The sequence below is a fragment of the Emys orbicularis genome, chromosome 5 (assembly GCF_028017835.1).
Source record: "Emys orbicularis isolate rEmyOrb1 chromosome 5, rEmyOrb1.hap1, whole genome shotgun sequence".
NCBI lineage: Eukaryota > Metazoa > Chordata > Testudines > Emydidae > Emys > Emys orbicularis.
The window spans coordinates 33,328,279-33,351,921 of NC_088687.1; the positions used below are offsets into that span (position 1 = coordinate 33,328,279).

Genomic DNA, 23,643 nt, shown 5'->3' on the forward strand with positions numbered 1-23,643 from the left:
ATTTACCTCTCTATCAGCTCCTCCAAGTGCCTGAAACAACACACCCACACTGCCGGGGAGGTGCGTGTGACTGCTCTTGTGGCTTCCCTTTGCTTTCCCATCAGAAAGTCATTTTTCTGTGGGTAAGCAAAGAAATTGGGGGGGGGGGAGGGGAAGAGATTAATTCTGCACACATGCAGTCGTGCAGAATTCCCCCAGGAGTAGGAGATGGATATTGTGACAGACAATAGAAATTCTAGATTTTTCTACTAAAGGTGTCCCCAAGCATCCTGGGATCTTTTTAAAATGTCTCCAGCTACTTCTTTTTGAATCCATCCTTGAATATCACTTCTATGCAGAATATACTCAATCTATATTACTCTTCACTGTTTTTCTCCTTTTCTCGGTTTGTCTCTCTTGGCTTGTGATCTTGTTCTGTAGAACTTCCTTCATATTTTATATCCACAAGATATTATATCCACATTGCCACCTGCTCTCTGCCTCCTCAATTTAAATCTGAACTTCACCTCAAATCTTCAGAACTCAGATGTTCAACTTGACCTTGAACTCACTTGTTTTCTACCTTTCCCAGATCACCTACATTGGAAACAAACTGTCTTGACCATTCTTCTGCCAAAACTGCTCTGCTTTCATCTGTTCTTGCTAAGTAATATAAACTCCTTCTTTATGGTCCCCCTAAAACACAATTTTTTGAAATTCAATTTGTACAAATGCAGCTGCTCACGTATGCACCTGCCTGGAGACAGTAACATCACTCAGTCTCAGATACCTGTATTGGATGCCTGTTCATTTCAGAATACAGAACAAAATCTCTCTCCTAATCTTCAAATCCTCCACATACTTTCCAATGCTTCCACTGAATCTCCTTCTCCTGCCCATTCCCTCATTCCCCCAATGCCAGACTTCTACACTGAGGGAAACAAACCTGTTCACATACAGGAATCTTGAAACAGGATCCCTGTTAGGCTGTGACCAACTGACTATTCCCTCTGGTTAATGACGCCTTATCTCTCTCTAAAAACAACCAATGTCTTCTCCCTGAAGCTTGGAAACTATGCCCCATCACCTTCCTAGCGTATTTACAGGTACAAATAACAGTACATTATTTTCACACACTCAGTAAAACTTTAGCAATCTGCTTTATCCACATCAATTTTGACCTAGTTAATCTACCTTATAAAATGGACCAGATCAGCTCTTTCAATGCGGTTTTACTGCCCAAATGTATATAAAATAATGTCTAACCTACTATACAATATATTGGATTATAAAAATATGTTTTACCCAAGGAATACATTTAGAATATACTATAACCATAACATACAGTACAGAATTATGTTATTTTCTAAATAACAGAATTAGAAGTACAAACGTACAATTTCTAGGCAGTACCGGGATTACAATGGCACCTGTGGCGCCACTGAGCTGGGCCCATGCTCAGAAGGGGCCCCGACCTGCTCCACTTGCACTGCGCCCCGAGACCCCACCAGCCCACTGGCTCTCCCCTGCCCACCACTTGCTCCTCTCAGCCAGCCAAGGGCTCCTCTCAGCCAGCCAGCCAAGGGCTCCTCTCAGCCCCCTGGCCCCACCCGCCAGCTCCTTAATATATATTATATAAAATATTACATATATATGCATGCTTTTTCTAAAGACTCATTCAAAACATCTTTCAAAAACCATTTACACTTACCTATAGCATTCAGGAGGCACAATGTCAACATTAAAGTTAAGCGTAAGTCTCTAAATGTTAGATGCACAACTACTCCATTTGTACAAGTACATCAGGACTATTCAGTTTGCACATACACATGTGGCAATTGCACATCAACATAATATATGGTGAACAATGAGACTATCTGTGGTAATAAACTCTATGTTTGATTATAGCTATTTGCAGGGTCCTACAATGCACATGTAAATTCAGACTCCAATACCTGCTCAGCAAAGCACTTAGGCATATACTTAACTTTAAGCACATGCTAATGTCCCCACTGAAATCAATGGGACTTAAGCATGTGGTTAAAGTTAAGTATGTGTTTAAATGTTTTCCTTAGAAACCAAGTGAAAATTTCCCCCCGAAAAAGTAATAATCGTTTTTTTTGGGCAAATTTTCCAGTTTACATGTTAAGTGGCTTTAGTCACTTCACAACAAAATTTTATACAAGTGCTCTTTACCGACACAAATATTTGTTTTGAAACATTTGTTACCTGAATTTTTCACAGATTCAATAATCATTGAATTTTAAATTCCTTATAAAGGTAGGTTAGTGTGAGTACCATCATGTTTGGTTGCACTAGAGAACTGGGATCTGATTCTTATCTGATTTACACAAATTTAACACCCATTGCTTCAGTGAAGTTACTCCTTATTCACAGTGATGTAGGTGAGAGCAGAATCAGGTCTCTTGAATTCATCAGATTGTAAATGTGGCATTAAAAGTACATTAGATTTCCAGACAGGAAAAACATTGCTTGGACCTTGAACAAAAGCCCATGATTATTTAAATACTAAATTTACATCCGTCATTAGATTTGTGGTTAAAACAGTCATCTCTCTATAAATTTCCTCCCACCCCCTCAAAATAAATAAAAATAAATAAATTTTAAAATATCTATTAAAGCTTCTTTATACTTCTCATGTAAACTTCTGATTTTGAGACCATGCCACCAAGACATAGGCTTGCCAAAATTATTTCAAGAAATATGTTCAGCTAACCTTTGGGCTGGCACCTTATTCTGGCTATTCTCTGCCTTAAGACGTAGAAAGCTGCAAAACAAATGTCCAAAAAAAGAAATTCCAGCTTTTTTTTTTTTCCCCTGTAAGGAAGATGGACTTGGCTTGGGTTTTTATCAACTTGCTACATTCCTGGAGACTTACACACATTTAACAGTCAAAGCTTCTCTGAAATAAAAAAAAATTCTGGAACATATTTAAAAATGGAATCACCTTACTATTTGTTATGAGATTTAACAAATACATTATGTGATATAAAAGTGATTACAATTAATGGTGTTATGCTATTCTTATTCAGTCAGTCAATGAGCTTGGCAAAGAATAATAGCCACTTCACCCAGCTGTAAAAATTATCTTATTTCAGGGTTCAAGTTCAGTGTTTTCAATAATACAACATAATCACGGTTTTCTTAAAGAGACAGTATCCTGTCATTTAAATATACAAGCTCGTATAGGTTTTCCCATATAGCCAACATAAAGAGTTAGCATCTGGATACTAACTTTTGTGTAATTAAAATAATGTGCACTTTACGTATCGGAACAGCTGTCACCAATAAAGATGCTGGCATATAAATTGCTGGTCATCTTTACAGTGTTTCAGTTTTGATTGTCCATCTGAATTAAAGCTAATACTTAACAACCTTTTCTACTCTTACTAACATATGTAATCAAATAACTTAAAACAAAATAAAATGCAAACACCAGACTTGTGTTTCCCAGTTCAAATATTTGCAAATAAAATGGACTGTCAGTTACATTAAGTAGCACTGATTGGGACCTTACGTGATCTTACTATAAGAGCCTGAAACTTACAGTTCTTGGTTTTCTAGCGTCACAGGATGTGATTCTGATTTCACTTACACTAGTTACATCGGTGTAAAACAGGGGAGAAAAAGAAGAATAAGTCCCCAAAGTTCTGTTCCAAAGCCCATTGAAGTCAGTGGAAGGATTTCCATCAACTTTGGAACAGGCCCTAAGCGTAACATTTAAGTGCTACAAGAGAAAAATCTAAATAGCCAAACCACATTACTGAAAAAAAACTAGATTACAAAATTCTTGTATTTGAAGGGTGGAATAGATGCAATCTGAGAGGGGAGGATACTGTTTCTTTAACACCACTTAAAATATTATTTTCTGATATTTTAAAACATGCTTTTGAACTGAAAAATGTAATTGAATAAAAATAGCAAAACCACAATATTGTTTTACATAGCAATATTAAAGCAGTAGTGCAGTTCTGTATACAAATGTCTATTCTTTTTTAGAATATTTAAAGATGCACAAAAAACTTCTGTTCCTTTACATAAAATAGATATGTCTAAAATAGATATATATCAATATATTGCATATGTGCAAATCTAGCGAATTATACTGGATTAAATTAGGCCCCAATCCTGCAGTCATTGAAGTCAATGGCAAAAATCCTATGGATTTTAATGGGCCCTCTAGGAAACAGCCACTGTCTCAACTCAGTATTTCCAAGGCTCATTAGCGACACAAAGCATGGTTTTGCTTTTAGTTGAGATCAGTGCATCTTAGACCATACAGAATTGCATTTCCATTTAAAGCATTGTTATGCCCAGAAAATAAGAATCCTAAACAATGAGGCCTATTCTCCCATCAATGCATGAAGGGATTTATATGGTAACTCCCATCAATGCTAATGAGAGCTACAAAAAAACCTCCATACAGGCATCAATGAGAGTATAAACCCTTGTGTTTGCAGTTCACTTTAAAATGTTTATCAATATATTTTACACCATTTAGAAAAATATTTATTTTATCTCATAAAGACAGGAGCAGCAGCAGCATCTACCATATAGTTTCTTCGCAGCTATTGTGAGAAGGCAGCATCATGCAAAATTTCCAGCAAAGCACTTGGTTACATCTGCATTTCTAGCACCCTCTGTGTATACTTGTGAAAGCCCCACTCCTTGGTGTCGGTAATATAAAAGCTCTGGGATAGTGCATTTTACTATGTTTGGCTAAAACTACCAAACCACTTCTGCATTACTGAGGCTGGTTTGTGTAGTCTTATACATTACTTTTACCAATGGGATGAATATTGAATTGTTTAATTCCTTTGACTGCCCTGCACCTATGCCATTAAAACATCATCACAATTACTTCAGTGGAAGATGGTAGGAAATTTGATCATTGGCCTATTTTTGTTAAGATCTCTTTATAAGATTCTCAGTTACCTCAATGGTGGAAGATGATAGATAGATGTTATTTTAAGTACACCCATTGTTACTAAAGACTTCTCAGGACATCTCACATAGACTTTGTTATTGCTAAGGAGAGTTCCATTGTTGGATGGCTGATGGTAATAACTTATATCATTATTAAAAAAAATAAAATCTACTGTAGGAATTTCAGTTAAACACTTCCTACTGATATGCCACTTCTACCTTTCTGTCCAATGGCATTATGTACTTGAAGACAAATGGCCAAATCCTCAGGTGGTATAAATTGGTATAGCTCCATCGACCTCAATGGAGCTGTACCAGTTCATATCAGCTGAGGAGCTGACAGAATAGCTACCACCAATTTATTTCAACTGAGGATTTAGCCTTCATATTTGCACATATTTGAATGTAGGAAGAAGATTTCTTCTTACCACTGTCCCTAGCAAAGGAGTTGTCCAATCTGCATTCAAAATGAAACTTCAAATTGCTTTTTATAGCTATTCTTTCAAAAGATTTACATTTTGATTTCTACTTTATCTTAATAAAGTCTTTCATTCTCAAAACCTTATTTACTAAAATAAGTTTATATCTTGGCTGTTGTACTTCAGCTACAATTTCAGACAATTTAAAATGGAAGACAAATGTTCTCTGGGCACAGCATGAATGTTTAGTGTAGCTTAACTATGTAAAACTGGCATACAACTGAGCTGCAAATAGGCATGCAGGCACGTCCAAAGCAGGTGCATCTTACATAAGAAATATATGGACATATAGAAACAGTCTTGTATGTCCACTGAAAGAACCACAGAAACATTTGTGATCTAAATAGAATCTTGGTTCTTGTTTAGCAACATAGACGTGAATAATTCAGTCAAATGGACCAATAAGTCAAACAAAGAATAACTGTTCCGATGAGCAACTCAGATTATTGCTTAGATAATGTAATGGGGAATGGGGGGAACCCTCAAACAAGCCACACTGAATTGTTGGCAGGTGCAGAACTGCCACTCTCATGCTGAAAAATCAAGAGAGAGTTTCCATGGGCCATATCATTTCTATTATAAGGCACTGCGTTGAAACAATATCTTTTTCCATCCTGTACCTTAGCTATCTGTTATGCTAAACCCCAGAATAATCCTCTTCAGTATACAGTAATGTTGGATGCATTGTTTATACATGTCATCTAGCTGGTTAACATATTTCTCAGCCTGGTTGAGCCAGATCCTCAGCTAGTGTAAATCAGCACAGCTTCACAGACTTCTGGCCCAACAGAGACATTTGCAAGTTTAGGCCTGGATTGCCCTCTCGTATAGAAATATCCAGGGGAGGCAACCCTGGTGAGAAGACAAGTACCATCATAGGGTATTCTCTGAACCATTCCATCAGGGGAGGGCAGTTTCTCCCAACCGAGGACTGCCCTCAAGCGCTGTGGATATCCTAGAATATACAGAGGCCAGGGCTGGTCATAAAGAGGCTCATCACCAGCTCTGGGACTCTCAGTGCCCTGTCAGCCCACTAGCAGTGAAGCTCCATTGGAGATAGGCTGCCAGGATTCCCTTGAGCTGCTGTTGCCTCTGGAATCTCCATCTGCCCAGGAATTTCCCATCATAGATATGGAGGCTAAATAATTCAAGCAGTCTGAGGCTGCATTAACTTTCCTCTAGCTTTTCTGCTGGTGCCTGGAGGGTGTGTGTGTGTGTGTGTGTGTGTGTGTGTGTGTGTGTGTGTGTGTGTGTGTGAGAGAGAGAGAGAGAGAGTGTGAGTGTGAGTGTGAGAGAGAGAGAGAGAGTGTGAGTGTGAGTGTGAGTGTGAGAGAGAGAGAGAGAGAGTGTGAGTGTGAGTGTGAGTGTGAGTGTGAGAGAGAGAGAGAGAGATGATGCATGCCCAAATCTTTCCTATTTTGGCTCATCCCATACCCAGCTGCACATTTCAGACCCATGGAGGCGGCCTTGGGAATGGACAGCGGGTCCATCGCAAAGCTGGTTACAAAACAGGAGTTTTCCACATAGAAGGTCCCCTTTGCACTACTACAACTGGGGGAACCATTGAACCCTAGCTGATTCATCATTTAGTTATCTTAAGCTAATCAAGTGACAGGCTTGTCTTTTATGTAACAGTTATTCATACATGCTTTTAAAGTGCATTCACTGCATGCAGGCACATAGGTACAAAGGCATACAATTTAAGTAGAAAAAAAAAAAGAGTACCGTGGGTATCTATGCTGTAATCAAAATACTCTGGGGGAAGAAGGAAGTGAGAAAAAAACCACAGGAGCTGGGCTTTAATTTTGTGCAGCACTTGGATACCACAGCAATAGGCATTATGTAAAAACCCAAGAGAGCGTCATATTTTTAAGCATCCATATCTTGCACTTGCTGCAGACACAATACTACTGCATAAGTAAGGGTTGCACAACTGGGAATTTATGAAGTAATTTCAGTTTTGGAATTTAAAGATGCAAAAAGCAAACTAAAGCTGAAATGCTACCGATTACTCCACATGGACCAATCACTGTGTACACTCACAGGCCCACGGAAATCAAGGGAGCACCAAACAACTGCAAGGATCTGCCTGTGCAGGGCAATTTGCAGGATCAGGGCCTCAATATCTGAACGTCTCCATTTTTATTAATACATAAAAATAAACTACCAATTAAAATATTATATTGGTTTTAAAAGTTTCAGTCACTTCAGAGTTAGCCCTTGTATGCCAGGTTTAATCCACAAGCCAAATCTCCACATCAGACCTATAAATCCCAGAAACACTGTTTGATCCTTCACTGTATTAAATAGGAACGGGTTATGGTATAGGGTCAGTATTTTTAAAACTCTCTAAAATTAGGCTCCTAAATTCCACTGGGTCAATTTTCTGAGTGCTGAGCACATACAAGTCTCGTTATAGTCATCTGGAGCTGCAGGTGTTCAGTGCCTTTGAAAATCTTGCTATTTTTATTTAGGAACCTCAATATGGACTTAGATAGCTAACTTAAATTTGCGCTGGTGTTCACCAACTGATTCTGGGAAAACATCAGAGGCATAATCCAAAATGCTTGGGAGCTCTTTCAATTATTTCAGCTGTTGTAGCATCCCCTAAAAAAATGTGCCAGTTTTGGAAGGAGGATTTGGGAGTATCATCATAATGTTCAGCGTAGGTCTTCATCTCCTTTCTAACAATGAGACAGGTTATTTTTACTGACATGGTACAGATGTGAGGTGCTCAACTTAGTGGTGATGTTCAAGGCATTGCAAATTCACTTACAGTGAAGTAGACGAATGTACACCTGCTTATCTATGTGTAACAATCTAAGTTAGTGCAATTTACAAACTGAGGCACTAGAAGGTGAAAAAAGATGTAAATTAAAGCAAGAACCAACTTCTTCCCCCAACTGTTTATTATTCTTCATACTCTCCTGTCTTATGGCTACAAGTTACCCCACCTTGCATTCCCTGACACTAATTTAGCCTCAGTAGGCTAAATTCAGAGGTGATGAGTGTGGGAGGTATAAATTACATCTTGGTAAGTAGGTGTGAGTCTATGTTAGTCTAGAGAAGTAAGGAAGTCTAAGCCATTGTAGGAGGAGTATTAACTGGTAAAATATGCACATTAGACAGGTCATAAGAAGGTGTAAGTTACCTAGGGTGACCAGAAGTCCCGTTTTTAAAGGGACAGTCCCATATTTAAGCTCTCCTGCAGGTGTCCCAATTTTTTCTTAAAACCAGGCACATTGTCCCGTATTTTCTGTCTCCCACCCTCCCCATCAGCACTGGTGGGTCCTGCTGCTGGGCAGATCCCTGCTTGCTAGCCGCCCTCCTACCAGTAGTGAGTGTGGGAATCCAGTGGCCGACGATGGGGGTGGGTGTGCAAGGCTGATGGTGGGGTGAAGATGCAGCACACGGGGCTGGCCGCTCCCCACACCGGTCCGTCAGCACAGCCCCCGCTGCATGCCACCTCTCGGCCAGTAGGACCCTGACCCCAGTCACATTTCCGACTGGCACTGGCTGCACGCTACAGTGGCTGGTGAGTGTGGGCAGGTGCCAGGCAGCGGCCAGTTACATGTCACCTCTGCTGCCCACCCATCAGCCTTTTATGTGCTCCACCTCTCAATTTCCTCCCTGCTTTGCCCCTTCACCGCTCCCCCCAGATCTGCTGCTCCTCCATATCCCCATCAGCAGGGCACATCCAATGCTGTGCGGACAACCAGACCCTAGTAGAAGTGCTCAGTTCACCAACAGCCTGGCCTGCAGGCTCCTTCCTTCACCCACTGCCTCTGGCTGGGCTGGCACCCCAGGAAAGCCCAACACCCTCCCGCCCAGGGTTCTGGCCTGGAGGAGCCAAGCCCTGCATGTGCCAAAGCACCGCACAGCGCTGGCACGGGGAAGCCTCTATACCCCTCAGCTAAGTTCTGGAGTGGCAGGGGAATGGAGGGGAAGCGATTTCCAGCCTGTTCAAGACCCAAACTTGCAGGCTCCACAGCAGCCCCTCCACTCCCTACACCTCCGCCCTAGGTCCTGCCCCCAGGGAGTGTGGGGCTGCTCTGTCCCCTTGGCACCCTCCCCTGCTGAGCCACCTCTCTGGCCGGGTTCGCTGAAGCCCCTGCAGTCAGGTTCCCTGGGCCTGGTGCTTAACCCCTTCCTAACCCCTTCCCCACCCCGTAGCTGGGGGCGCGGGGCACAGGAGGTGGCTGGGTTATGACGGTGGCCAGCAGCAGCCTGGAGATGTTAGCTGCCTTTCAACACAGTGTGGGCAGGAATGGACAAGCTGCTTCCAGTCACAGGCAAGGGTGGGGGGGGGGGGGAAAGAGAGAAAGAGAAGAGGTGGCTACTCACCTTATGTAATAACTGACATTCTTCGAGATGAGTGTCCCTGTGGGTGCTCCATCCAGGTCAAGATGCATCCCTGCACCTTCAAACAGAAATTTTCACAGCAGTTCCCGTACGGGGCTGCACATGCATGGTGCCTGCCTCGCACGCTGTCAGTGCTTGAACAGCACGTGCACAGCCCGGACTCCTCAGTTCCTTCTCTACAATGAAGCCTGCTCCAAAATCCGAAGTAGAGGGGAGGAGGGTGGGTATTGGAGCACCCACAGGGACACTCATCTCGAAGAACATCAGTTACTGCACAAGGTAAGTAACCTCCTCTTCTCCTTCGAGAGGTGTCCCTGTGGGTGCTCCACTCCAGGTGACTGAAAAGCAGTATCTCTTAGAATGGTCCGGACTTCAAATCTGGTAAGAAAGTTATTGATAAGACAGTGCGACCTAGTCGGGTGTCCAATGATGGACTCTGCGTGAGAGTATAATGTTTAGCAAACATAAGGTCTGAAGCCCAGGTGGCCACCTTGCATAAGCCGGAAAGCGGGATGTTGCAGAAAAATGCTACGGAAGTGGACACGAATCTAGTAGAGTGTGCCTTGATTGCCGCAGGAGGTTGGACTCATTTCAATTGGTAACACAGACGTATGCAGTCTGCTATCCATTTGGATAGTGTCTGGGTGGAGATCGCTTTGCCCTGAGATCATTGAGTGATAGCTATAAAGAGCCTAAGGATCTGTCTAAATGGCTTCGTTCTATCAAGATGGAAGGATAACACTCTATGAACGTCAAGCGTGTGCAAATGCATTAGCATGTGGTTTTGGGAAGAATGTTGGTAGGTGAATAGGTTCGTTTAGGTGAAAGGATGAATGCACCTTAGGAAGGAATTTAGGATGTGTACGAATGTAACTTTGTCTCTGAAGAAGGCAGTATATGGAGGTTCGGCCATCAGCACTCCAAGTTCTCCCACACATCTGGTGGATGTAATTGCTACTAAGAAAGCAGTTTTCATGGATAGTGTAAAAAGGAGCAGGTAGCCAAGGGCTCAAAGGGTTTATCAAAGCTTTGAGGGCCAGGTGTAGGTCCCATGGCTCTGCCAGTGGTCTTACGTCTGGGTAGAGCGTTTGGATACCTTTGAGGAAGCTTTTGGTAACAGGATGGGCAAAAAAACAGTAGCGTTATATACCTTGTGGTGGAATGTTGTGATTGCCTCTAGGTGAACCTTTACCGAGCTAAGAGAAAGCCCAGCTACTTTGAGTTCTAGAAGGTAGTCTAGAATCAGTGGAAGAGGGGCGGAAGCTGGAGGGGTGTGTCTGAAGTGGTGAACCTTTTCCATTTCTGCAGATAGGTAGTGCGCATGGTAGTACTGAGCATGCTAGTTCCTCATTAGAGAGCCATTGAGTAGCCATGCTTTGAGGTGGAGCATCGCTATGTTGGGGTGATATAACTGGCCCCTGCGTCGTGATAGTAGGTTGGGGAGTGGGGGAAGCGAGATCGGGGGATGGACGGACATCCTTGTTAGAAAGGGGTACCACGGTTGCCTGGGCCACGTTGGAGCTATTAGAATGACCTGGGACTTATCTGTCCTTATTTTCTGTACCACTCTGTTCAGCAGAGGTATTGGTGGGAATGCATACAGCAGAGTGTCAGGCCAAGTGATCATGAATGCATATCCCAGAGAATTCTCTCCCAGACTTGCTCTGGAACAGAATGGACATTTCTTGTGGATTGCAGTTGTGAAGAGATCCAGTGGGGGATAGCCCCAGCTCTGGAAAATGTCATGTAGAATGGTGTCGTTTAGCTCCCACTCATGATGGAGGGGGAAGGATCGACTGAGCTCATCTGCCATAGTGTTCTCAGCCTCACACCTCCCAGGTTCTCAGATGTGAATATTGTGTTGGAGGCACCAGTTCCAAAATTTTATAGCCTTGGTTGAACAGGGAGTGGGATTGAGCTCCCCCTTGTCTGTTTATAGAAAACATACATGATATGTCAACGGTCATGACTCTGATCTTGTGGTTCTTGATGAGGGGAAGAAAATGGAGGCAGGCATTGCGGACAGCTCGGAGCTCTAGCAGGTTAATATGAAGCGTGGTTTCTGTAGAAGACCAGAGGCCCTGAGTCGTGAGATGGTCCATGTGTGCTCCCCAGCCGGTGAGGGATGCATCTGTCATGATGATAATGGAGGGAGGATCCTGCAGGAAGGGAACCCCAAAAAACAGGTTGAGAGGAAGGGTCCACCATATGAGCAAATCTTTGACTTTTGAGGGCATAGTTAGCAGTCTGCTTAGTCTGTGCACGTTGGGTATGTAGACTGGCTAGCCAGCTCTGTAGGCATCGAATGTACAGGCATGCGTTCATGACGACAAATGAAAGGCCAAAGGGCAAAACCCTGTACTGGTAATGATCCACGCCCAACACAAATCTGAGAAAGCATCTGTGGGCATGGTGTATAGTGACGTGAAAATACGCATCTTGCAGGTTGAGGGCTGAAAACCAATCTCCCTGCTCCAACGCCGAAATGATTGTTGACAGTGTAACCATCCTGAGTTTTTGTTTCTTGACGAACCTGTTTAGTTGTTGAAGATCGAGAATAGGTCGCCATCCCCCCACTTTTCTTTTCGGTGAAGAAATAGCGGGAATAAAATCCTTTCCCTCGGTGTTGAGTGGGTACCCGCTCCACTGCTCCTAGTTGTACAAGATGGTGCACCTCCTGACGGAGCAAGTGTTCATGAGAAGGGTCCATGAAGAGGGATGGGGAGGGAGGGTGGGTGGGAGGCATGGAGAGGAAGGGGTTGATATAGCCCAATTAGATGATTTCTAGGACCCATTTGCTCATAGTGATAGCTTCCCAGTTGGTGAGGAATGGGAGCAGATGGTGTCCAAAAGGATGGATGGTTGCAGTAGGCGCTGGAGTGGGTGGGAGGTCTTCTATACCCTTGACCAAGGCTTCAAATCTGCTTGTTCGGTGGAGGGGGTTGACACGCTGTGGATGGTGAGAAGCGTCATTGTTAGGTTCTTCGTTTTTGCTGCAAATAGTTTCTCGCCATCAAAAGGAAGATCTTCAATAGTGCTCTGTATCTCCTGTGGGAAGGAGGAGGAACCGAACCATGAGGCCCACCGCATGACAATGGCTGTGGATCTGGCAGCCATGTCAGCACCATCAAATGCAGCCTGAAGAGCCATATGGGATATCATCTGTCCCTCAGAGACCACGGCTTTAAATTATCGCCACTTGTCCTCAGGAATGTCATTAATAAATTCCATGAATTTAGCATAGTTCCTGTGGTCATACTTTGCTAATAGAGACACATAGTTCACCACCCTAAATTGTAAGGTGGAAGATGAATACACTTTGCAGCCAAATAAGTCCATCCTCTTGCTATCCTTATCAGATGGGATAGACGAGAAATATTGCTGTTTATTTTCCTGGTTGGCCGCCTCAACCAGCAACGAATTGGGCAACAGGTGTGTAAAGAGAAACAAGGAACCTTTGGAGGGGATGTAATATTTGCGGTCCGCTCTCCTGCAGGTTGGGGGTATAGTGGTCAGGGTCTGCAATACGGTTTTAGCTGGTTCCATGATGGCCCCATTGATCAGAAATGCTATTTTGGAAGAGGTGACAGGTTGTAAAATTTCGGTAAGCTCGTGTTGGTGTTCAGACACTTCCTCAAGAGTGATCTTGAGCTCATCGACAACTCTTTTAAACAAGTCCTGTAAGTGTGTGAAATCGTCAGCTGTTGTTGGTGGCGGAGGCATAAGAGCCTCCTTGGGCGAGACAGATGAGTGTTTATTAGTTGGAGTTTATTAGTCAGGTGCAATGTCCTCCGCTTGCTGAGCTGTTGGTTTGTCTCGTAGCTCGGCATCATTGTTTGGGGAGGAGATCTAAGATCCTCTCTGCGTGAGGTAGGACAAGTGCGATAATGTTTCTTATAAGATTCCCAGGGATTCCAGCATGGCCATTGGCCAGGGAAGGGTACAGGTGGTCCCATCCAAGGGTGGTCCCATCCATGGGTGGCCATACCAGGGTGCGAATTCCCTGATATATGAGGAGTGGGATCTAAGATGTCCCTGAGTCACAGGTGTCTTAACAGGGGAAGAATAGTGTGGAGACAAAAATGCCATCCACATCCTCCTCCTCCTCACTCGAGAGGTGTGAAGGGGCAGGAGCTAGTTGTAAGTAAGGTGCCGACGGTCCCGGTGAGAGGTCAGTGCCTAGTAGAGGAGTCTCTGGGGTGGGAGAGATAGCCAGGTCTCTATGGTGGAGAAACTGGGGTGGTGCGGCAGCTGACAGTGCTGAATGGTGATTCACTATAGGCATGTGAGGCGCTGTGTATTGAGACGGTGCCGATGCAGGAGGCGCAGTCAGTACTGGCAGCTCTCTGTGCTGAGCCGATGTAGCTGCCTGAGGCAGTATCTGCACCGTAGGCACCACGTGCTGAGCCGGTGCCAATGGTATAGGTGCTATAGACCCTGGGGGGGTCACGCGCGGAGTCGGCGTTGAGAAGTATGTCACAGGGAGCACAGGTGCTGCAGCAGTAGTTTGTGGCATCAGTGCCGTCACACTAGTCAGTACAGGTTTCTTGTCGGTAACCGACGGTGCCACATTGGAGGCGGGCAACTCAAAGCCTTGAGCCTCGGCACTGGAGCGTGTGGCCGCTGACATGCAGTTGGTGCTGGAGGTGCCTGAAGAAGTGTATGTGCTGAGCCGTGGAGCGGCCAGCACTGACATAGCCAAAGTCGTCAGCCACTGCTTGGAAGATGTGTGCCCCCTGAGAGGGGAGAAAGCCAGTCATTTCTTTGCCATTTTTTTATCTTTGAGGATTTCGGCACTTAATTCTGTCGGGAGGAAGACTGCTGGCCCGGGTCCAATGCGGGTCTGAGGGACTTTTGCAGTCTCAGGTCACTGTCCTTGTGGGTCCGCGCTTTAAGTTTAAATAGTGTACGCATTTTTTGGGTACATGGGATTCCCCCAAACATTGTACGCACTGAAAATGGCCATCAGGGATGGGGATGGCGTCTCTGCATGTCATGCATCTCTTGAGGCCTGGACAACCAGGTATATTGGGAGTCACTAACTCTGAGGTAAAGAATTTTTTTTTTTTTAAATAGGAGGTAAGTAATAACTAAAACGTATCTAAATAAGTAACAAAAACTAATTAACTACTAGAACTGTATCTAAATAAAGGCTATGAAGAGTGAAACTAGTGGGACTGCTAAACTCTGTCTCTGGACAGGGACGGTAGAGAAGGAACTGAGGAGTCCGGGCCGTGCACGTGACAGCGTGCAAGGCAGGCACCACGTGTGCGTGGCCCGTATGGGAACTGCTGCAAAAATCTCCGATTGAAGGCGCAGGGACACACTTTGACCTGGAGTGGAGCACTCACAGGGACAACACTTGAAGGAGAAGAGATAAGCTCTGCAAAGACACAGGCCAGGTCATCCCTTCCCCCTCATCCTCCCCTGCGGCTGGAAGCAGCTCCCGTCCCTTCCCTCCCACATAGTGCCGAAATGCTCCTGCTGGCCACATTCTGGTGTGAACCATGGCAGAAATCTGGGGAGGGGAGGGCATGTGACCCTGCACGCGCCCTCCCCTCCCCCCGCCCACCCCCAAGTGTTGCCTTGGGAAGACACGGTGTCAGGTACCGGGAGAGGCGGGTCTGTCCCGGGGCCCAGCCAGGCATGGAGGGCAGAGAGTGCCGGGCAGGGATGGTCAGTTCAGTCGGTCACCCCTCCCCATCTGGAGGGGGAGGGTCGGGTTGTGTATGTCACCCTTCCCTGTGTGAACCCTAAAGCCTTAAAGATAAGAAGGCAAATAAAAAGAATCCAACTACGCAGTATTTTTTTTTAAATGGGGGCTCAGTCAGCTTGATGTTAATTTGAATGTTGTACTGCATAGTTCTGATTGATTGCCGTTGAACTCGCTTGAATATGAGTAATTTTACCAGGTGCCCTGTATTCAGCATAGGGAAATATGGTCACCCTAAAGTTACCCCAATTTTAACTCCCTGTAGACTTCCTTCTCACTTCTGAGTCTGGTCCGTTGTTAGTTTATTTTTAATTCTGACTCAGTACTTTTTGTCTTTGCATAAATGAGATTTGTTCCACCTAATAGTGGGCTGAGAAGTGGCAAAGAAAACACATGGCTAGTAGAAGAAGCCCTGTGCATATTGAGAGCCCTGCTCATAGAGAGAGATTCTGCTCTCACTGGGAGTTTTATTTTACCATAATGGGAGCAGGTGATTTCCCTCTGTACAGTAAAAAGTCTGAAAGTTCCCAGCAAGGCCTGGATTGCCTTTTTCTATGCCAGCTTGATCTCTCATATTGAACACCACCACCCTGAAATGGATAGCTGGGGGCAGATTTGCAATTTAGCTGCCTGCACCAGAAAGATTCACTTTCATTTAGTTTAACCTCCCATCATGAGCTACAGGACAGAATTTTCAAAAGGACTCAGCATCCATAATCAGCCAGATTTCCTCCCCATCCCGCACAAGAATTCGGCTCCCATTTAAGCACCAAAAGGAATTGTCAGTTTTTCAAAAGAGCTCAGCATGTTGGAAGTCATTTGGCCATAAGTATCTCAATGGGAGCTGCTAGGTGCTGAGCTCCTTTGAAAATGTGGCCCCAAATGTGGGCATGGAGCACTGAAAAATCCATCTTTGAGCTCTTTTGAAAAGCTAGTTGAGAGTGAAGAAGATTAAATGATGGGTTTGGAGTTTTATGTTTTCAAAAATATGGCAGAAGAGAGAAGGGGGAGGGATCTTTGCCCCCATTTTAGTCTACAAAATATTTTAAAGGGAATCTGAAAAAAAAAAGTTCTTACAGTCACTATGAATGACGTCATCCCTATTCAATTCCAAAATCCAAACAGAAAAAAAATGAAAGATTTATGTAGTGGGGATTAGTATAGATGCGCTTGCTGCAACAGAGCCGCCCCTTATAATATAATGCCACCCAAATAATGACATCAGAACTGCAGCCAGTCAATGTTTCTAAGCTTTTAACATCATTCAAAAACAGAATCAGTAGCAAAAGGGGAAGGGTGTACCATCCAGTAATGAAAGCAATAAGTAGCATCGTGTGAACAGACAGCAGAGAGAGACCATGACATCAGAAAGGATGGGTTTAGCTATGCAACTGTTTTCTTTGTACTACATCTGTAAATATTGAAAACTGGTGGGCTGTAGGAACTGCTGCCATTTTGTCAGGCATAGTTGATGCGGCATGTTACAGAGACAATACTAACTATGCATTATCTCATGAACACTTAGCTTTTGTTCTTCCTTGTTTTGTTATTTTCCTTAATCTAAAATAAAATTCTAATACAAAATTTAGACTGAAATAATATGGTTACTTGTGTGTATGAAAACAATATAACCATTTTCCCCATAGTTCATGAAATACACATGTAGGAAGCATCGGAATCCTTTTGTTTCTATGATTGAATTCTAAAAGCATTAGGATCAGATGCCTCCTTGCAGTTAAATAAGTAATGATAATAATAATTTTGTAGCCTTGACATACTTTCCCATTAACTCTGTTGGAAGCAGTGATATCAGGAATAAAATACCAAATATTCCACAGAGTTTGAAACAGAAGATATGTGGAAAATGGGCTTTTGTTTGCTATTCTGAAAATTTCATAAGTAGACTTGAAAGCATGCCCACAAAGTCACTTAGACATGTCAATTAATAAATAAGTAAAGGGAGGCCCATCGATAATTATTAACTTCCTTTTAAAAAAGAAGTCCCTAGAACAGGGGTCAGCAACCTTTCAGAAGTGGTGTGCTGAGTCTTCATTTATTCACTCTAATTCGCGTGCCAGTAATACATTTTAACATTTTTAGAAGGTCTCTTTCTATAAGTCTATAATATTTAACCAAACTATTGTTGTATGTAAAGCAAATAAGGTTTTTAAAATGTTTAAGAAGCTTGTAACAGGGTGCTGGCTAGGAGAAACAAGCCAGGCCCCTGTTAGCCCTGTTCCAGAGGGAAAAGGGTTAGTTGGGCTGGCTGAGGGGCCACACCCTAATTACCAGAGGGGATCCACCTGCAGGCCTGGGGAGCCAGCCTGCCCTATAAAGCTGGCTAAGAGACAGGAAGTGGGGGGAAGACAGGAAAGGGAGGAGCGTGGGCTCTAGATCCCTGCTGGCTGGGAAGCTAGTAGTCTCCAAGAGTGTTGGTCTCTGTAAATATTTGTAAATAGTAGGTGGTGGGAACGGACACAAACAATAAAAGGACACGGGTGCTGCACCTCCGTTGGTCTCTGGGCGTTTTTGGGGCCTAGGCCGGCGAGGACCAGGTTACAAAGCTTCATTTAAAATTAAATTAAAATGCAGAGCCCCCCAGACCGGTGGCCAGGACCCAGGCAGTGTGAGTGCCACTGAAAATCAGCTCGCGTGCCGCCTTCTGCACACGTGCCATAGGTTGCCTACTCCTGCCATAGAATAATTTCAGACTTGACTCTGTGCCTGAATCAAATCTAAGCAGTATGATTTTGAAAGATATATAATGTCAGATTTTCAAGGACAATTTATGGGTTAACTAAAAACAGCTGCTGTGACTAAATAAGAAATATTATGAAAGTATGATTTAGAGATGGAATACTCTTCTAGTTTGTTAGAAAATTGTTAATTGTGTCTTTGAAACATATTCAGAACACTACCATAATTCTGAAACATGGAACATACACACTTAAAGAGAATACAGACCACAAGGAAAAGGGGGAGAAATCTTTAAAGTTTATGTGATGTCTTCCATGCTGCCAAGAGACAGAATGAGGGACTCTTTCACCCTCCCATTTCATAGCTGCTAATTGCTTTATGACAGCAACACTGTAACTTTCAAGACAGTATCACATTTTACTTCTAGAACTGTAGGGACATTTTCATGCCAACTATACACAAAGCTGAAAGAATTAAGCTCATCACTTTTTGCTATGGGGCAATAAAAATTCACTTTCCACTGTTAGTTATGTATTTTGTGCCATTATCACCATGAGCCATTCACTTCCTGAAACTATAATACAGGATGTACATCAAAGCAGAATTGGCAGTGGTGGGGAATTGAAGGTCAAATATGAAATACAGATTGGTTTCAATCTGAATGTTGCCACTGTGATGAGCTGAGCTCATTGTCACAACAAAAGTGAGAACTTAGCTGGTGAAGGGGAAATCAGGAGAACTAAATACTATTTAAATATAGTAAAACTCACTTATGCCTTGCTGCTTAGAGTATTTGTAGTATGACACACATGCTCTCTGTTTAATTTTAATTTGTATATTTGTGTTATAAAAGATGGCCATAGATTATATTACCTCTGGGTGCAATCCTTCCCTTTACAAATGTTTATATCAGGGAAATGACTATTTCTCTTACAAACTGCAGTTCTAAAATCCAAAGGACTGATGATGTGAGCCCATAGGTGCTAAATAGAATTCCATGCTTGTTATATTCCAACAGCACTTTACATCTATTTTTAATTAGTCACCTTTTTATTATCCATTAAATGCTGGATTGTATTAACCTTCTCCCTTTATAAGGGGTAACTATTATTGTTATTTACAGATTTGACCAAAACCTTTGCTTAGAGACTAGATTGGGATCTCCGCTGCCACTTTCTTTCACAGCACTGCAAAATGAGCAGTAATCAATGTTCACCTCTTAGCTCTGCTTGTATATTGTTTAGCAGAAATTCATCTAATTTTGCAAGCTGGATCAAAATGCAAAAGTTTCCAAAGGTCTGATCCTGCAAATACCTATGGGAAACTACTCACGAGTTAAGTATATATTAAGTGTTTTCAGGACGAAAACCTATAAATGTAACTGAGATCTCCTTCTGCCACCCTGGAAAAAATCAGCACTTTTGTATTGCTCTGGTTACCAGTGTAATGCTATTTTTAAAATTGATTTAATGAAGTCTTATTTATATGATTATCAATAGTTATAACAAGGATTATAACAATGCAAAAAATTCAGATATGTCTCTATTAATATGTGATCTATTAAAAGGACACTGTCAGGTTGATTTAAACCCATAGATTGGGTTATAAAAGAAGGCTTTAACCTAACACCAATAAGGAACATTTCCAAGATGTTTTTGTTCAAATTCCAGAAACAGGTAGTTTGTTTTCCCTGGGATGTAAATATTTCCTCCCTGCAGTTTTTGCAAACCAAAACACTGCAGCCCTCTGTTAGGGCATGAGAGCCAGAAAGTAAAATTGATGAGAAACAAAAGAGAAACTGACTAGTCTATTTTCATTGCCTAAACAAAATTTAATGCAAAAATACACCAACCAACAGTATTAACAGCAAAAGAGTAAATTAGATTCAATATTTCTTTCAGCTTTAATTATCTATGGTGCTATTAATAACACAAATTGCTTCTTAAAATATATGTTTTTTTAACCTGACCGTGTCCCTTTAAATATGCCCCATTTATGTCAGAAACCCTGCAATTATGTGTGTATGTGAATATGTGAAAGCTATTTATAGGTGTGTACAAGCCCCTTCTAAGTGACTAAAAGCCCCAGCAGTGATGATACTCACGTTGGCATTGCCCCCATGACTGACGGGCCCAGCCCCAGCAGCAATCAATTCTACTTCCAAACCGACACAATCCCATAGAGGAGACTATTTGTCTGGGCCACCTGCACAAGATAGTTTAAAAAAAACAAACAAGAAAAAAAACAAACCACCCTTATCTACAATTCATAAATCCTTTCTAAAGAAAATCCATGTTATTTTTTAAAATAAGTATCTTTCTGGTTAACATAGCTGCTTTAATATTAGCGTGTAGGGTGAAAACATTTTCTGTCCTAGTGTAGAACTCGGACAGTGTGTGTGTGTGTGGGGGGGTGTTAACTGAAGAGACATTTTAAAACCAGAAATAGCAGCATCTAATATACTTTGTAGCATGCTCACTGCTGCCACTCACAGGATGGTCATAAGCAATATCAGATATCTGAATTTTACAAAATTTATAAGTAATAAACTTTCATCAACAGTGTTTCAACTTTGATTTCACAAATCTGAACTAATGACTAAGTTTGAAACCTGTCCTAGATATCAGAAATTAAGACAAGTTTCTGTCTTGCAAACAGGCAATAATGGGAAAAGGGGAGTTTAATTTTTTTTTTTTTTTTTTGCCTCGTCCCTATGAAATGAATTAGGTTACATTTGGAGTCTTAAACATTCAGAAAGCAATGTCATCAAATTAGTACATTTTAATAACAATGTAAAACAAAGCAAGAAAAAACACTATTTGAACAAATTATAAAAATAAATATTTGGTATGTACATGTTAATTGATTTCCATGTACAGTAAAGCATAGTTAGTGTTTTCATTTGAAAACCTATTCAGTCTTTCATTATACATGAACTACTCCCTGATTTCTGTTTAAATATTTCACTACATTTGACACAGTTTAACAATACTGATTACACACATTCCTTCACCTCAACACTCATTTTCACATTTCATTTATCTAGATTCATGTTTAAACTTGTTGTAATTTTTTTTCTCAATACAGTACATTGTTTAAATGCCTCTTGGCACTACTTTTGGTTTGTATGTTATAGGAAGCATTTTTAAAACAAAAATCTTGCAGTATATGTCCATAAGCACTTGATGATGTAACAAAAATTATATACAAGAACACTTAATTTATAGCCACATATACATACAAAATGTGTGTGTGTGTGTGTGTGTGTATATATATATATACACACACACACACACACACACGCTTTGTATAAATAAATAAAATGTGTATAATTTAGATGCCATGAAAGACAGCCTACCAAGCCTCATACCTCTTTAAACTGCTTTATGCCAGGTGATGTGCAAGAGGGTGTGTTACTTCTCACTAGCCTCAGCTAGTTCACCTCTGTCAACGAAGTCTTGAGAAGCAAGAAACCAATTCAGTCTTCATTTCAAAACCACAGTAAGCTTTATGACAGCCAGGTGTGCTTTTTTTTTTTTTTTGGCTTGGGGAATGGGGAAGAAGAGTGGAGAAGAGAGAATGTAGAGAGGGTTCCACTGGAGGCTAAAACCTCAAGGCTTCACTTGTTTTTGACCCTAGTTTGAACTCCACTCTCCAAAAGTGAGAATGCTTTGCATCAGTCAGACCTTCTACATACATTTTTAATGACCCTCTAAAGGATCAAATCATCCAGGACTTGTTGTGATAAATTATACATAGATAATACACAGGTTGGAATTTTCAGCTGTACTGATGTAGCCTGTAGGAGTATCAGCTGCATAATAAAGTTAAAAGAACTCTGGAGTTGTTCAAACCTGTCATAGCATGCATATCTCTTTACATCTGAGATATGTTCATATAAGACACTAATATTATATGTATAGCTTTTCAGAATTATTTTAACACTAATATATATGAGTGTGAAAGGGCGGGAGAGACTCGTGAAGGTTAAATCTGGGGTGGACACAATTTTTTAGTGGTGGAAAGAAAAACAAGATGTAAATCTCATCCCTCCACCACACATGTAAAAAGAGTTTATTCAGTTCTTCACTTTTGTCTATCATAGATTTATCTTTAGAAAAAATAAAATCCTGCCATTAGGTAAGTCAAACTTTCAAAAGAGGACAATGAATTGCTGCTGTTCAATCATTTGCTAAACTGAAGGTACAAACAATGAGACTAACTTGTTTATGACCTGACAATCACTGTTGAGTTTGCCTTAGTTCTTTTTCTTAGCTTCCCACCACGAGGGGAAAAAATAGGTTTGGATCTCTCCACTGAAAACTTATGACTATGTTTAGATGCAAAGTGTTCAGGACTGGCTCTGCCAGAGTCTCAGAGAGCTGAATGGCTAGTCTCTCGGGCTTCACAGGTGTCTCTATCAACTCCACTGCACAACTCAGATCCCCGCAGTTCAAGTGCCTGCAAGGTGTCAGCCCTGTACCTTTCTCTCTCCCCCACGAGCCTGAGAGCAGGTGCTTTTCGTTACATTTTGTTATAACCAAAACCTCCAGGGAAATCTCCCCACAGACCTGCCTCCCCTGGGAGCACCGGCCAGAGCAGTGCTGGCGAGGGGGGTCTCTCCCCGAAGGCGCGCCTTACCTTCCGTCAAACTCCGCCGCAGCCTCCAGGTGAAGCCAGGCCACCGCGAGTAACCTCAGGAAGAATAAATCCATGTTTGGAAGGAGCACAAAAGTCTCGGGGCTGCTGCTCGAGCGGCGGCGTGAGGAGGGATGCCCGGCAGCACAGCTGCTCGCCGCTCCTCTCTCAGGCACTCGCAGCGCCGCCCTCCGCCCCGCTGAAAACTGAACTGCGGGGGCCTCCGGCTGGTGCTAATCCCGGCTGCTGTGGGAGCCGCCCGGCCGCTGCAGCAGGTCTCCGGCAGCCGCGAGCCCCTCGCGCTCCCTCCCGGCGGGCAGGCGGTGCAGGGGGCGAGGCAGCGCCGCCGGCAGCCTGCAGGGGCGCAGTCGGGCCGGCCGGGGACGCGAAGGGAGCGGCGTGGCGTCCAGCCCAAACCCCGAGCTCCAGCGAGCCCCTGCGCTCGGCCTTGCTCAGGGAGTGAGAGAGAGGCACTCTCCCGCCTGCAGCCTTCGGGGGTAGCACTGTGCACCCGGGGCCAAGCACGGTGTCGGCGCTCCATGATCGTAACAGCCCCTGCTGGGCAAAAGGGCTGCTCCCTACCACGTTGCTTCTTCAATGCACCTGGCAGCGATTAAAGCCACGACAGAGCTTCTGTACAAATGGCTCCTACCAAACGGCGCTACCCAAACACCTGCGGCTGCAGGGTTTCGTTTAACTTCCCGCCAGGGGCTGCAGCAGCCCCGAATTGGATGGGCTTAAAGCCACCGCCGCCCGCCCCACCCCCTCCATTTTCAATGGGCTTTGCCCGGCTGTGCTGCACCTCACAGAATCTCAGCCCGAGCCATT

At 43.2% G+C, this 23,643-nt stretch overlaps 1 protein-coding gene across 1 annotated transcript in view; it reads right to left on the minus strand.

Annotated features, from left to right (window-relative positions):
- NPNT (nephronectin) overlaps positions 1-22,892 on the minus strand; it is a 90,907-nt gene extending 68,015 nt beyond the window's left edge. Inside the window, exons 1-3 of the mRNA XM_065405355.1 lie at positions 22,819-22,892; positions 20,282-20,382; positions 2,717-2,767 (exon numbers count right to left, since the gene is read on the minus strand). Of these exons, the coding sequence (XP_065261427.1) occupies positions 2,717-2,767; positions 20,282-20,382; positions 22,819-22,892 (226 nt within the window). The remainder of the gene's footprint in view (positions 1-2,716; positions 2,768-20,281; positions 20,383-22,818) is intronic.
- Positions 22,893-23,643: the final 751 nt, after the last annotated feature.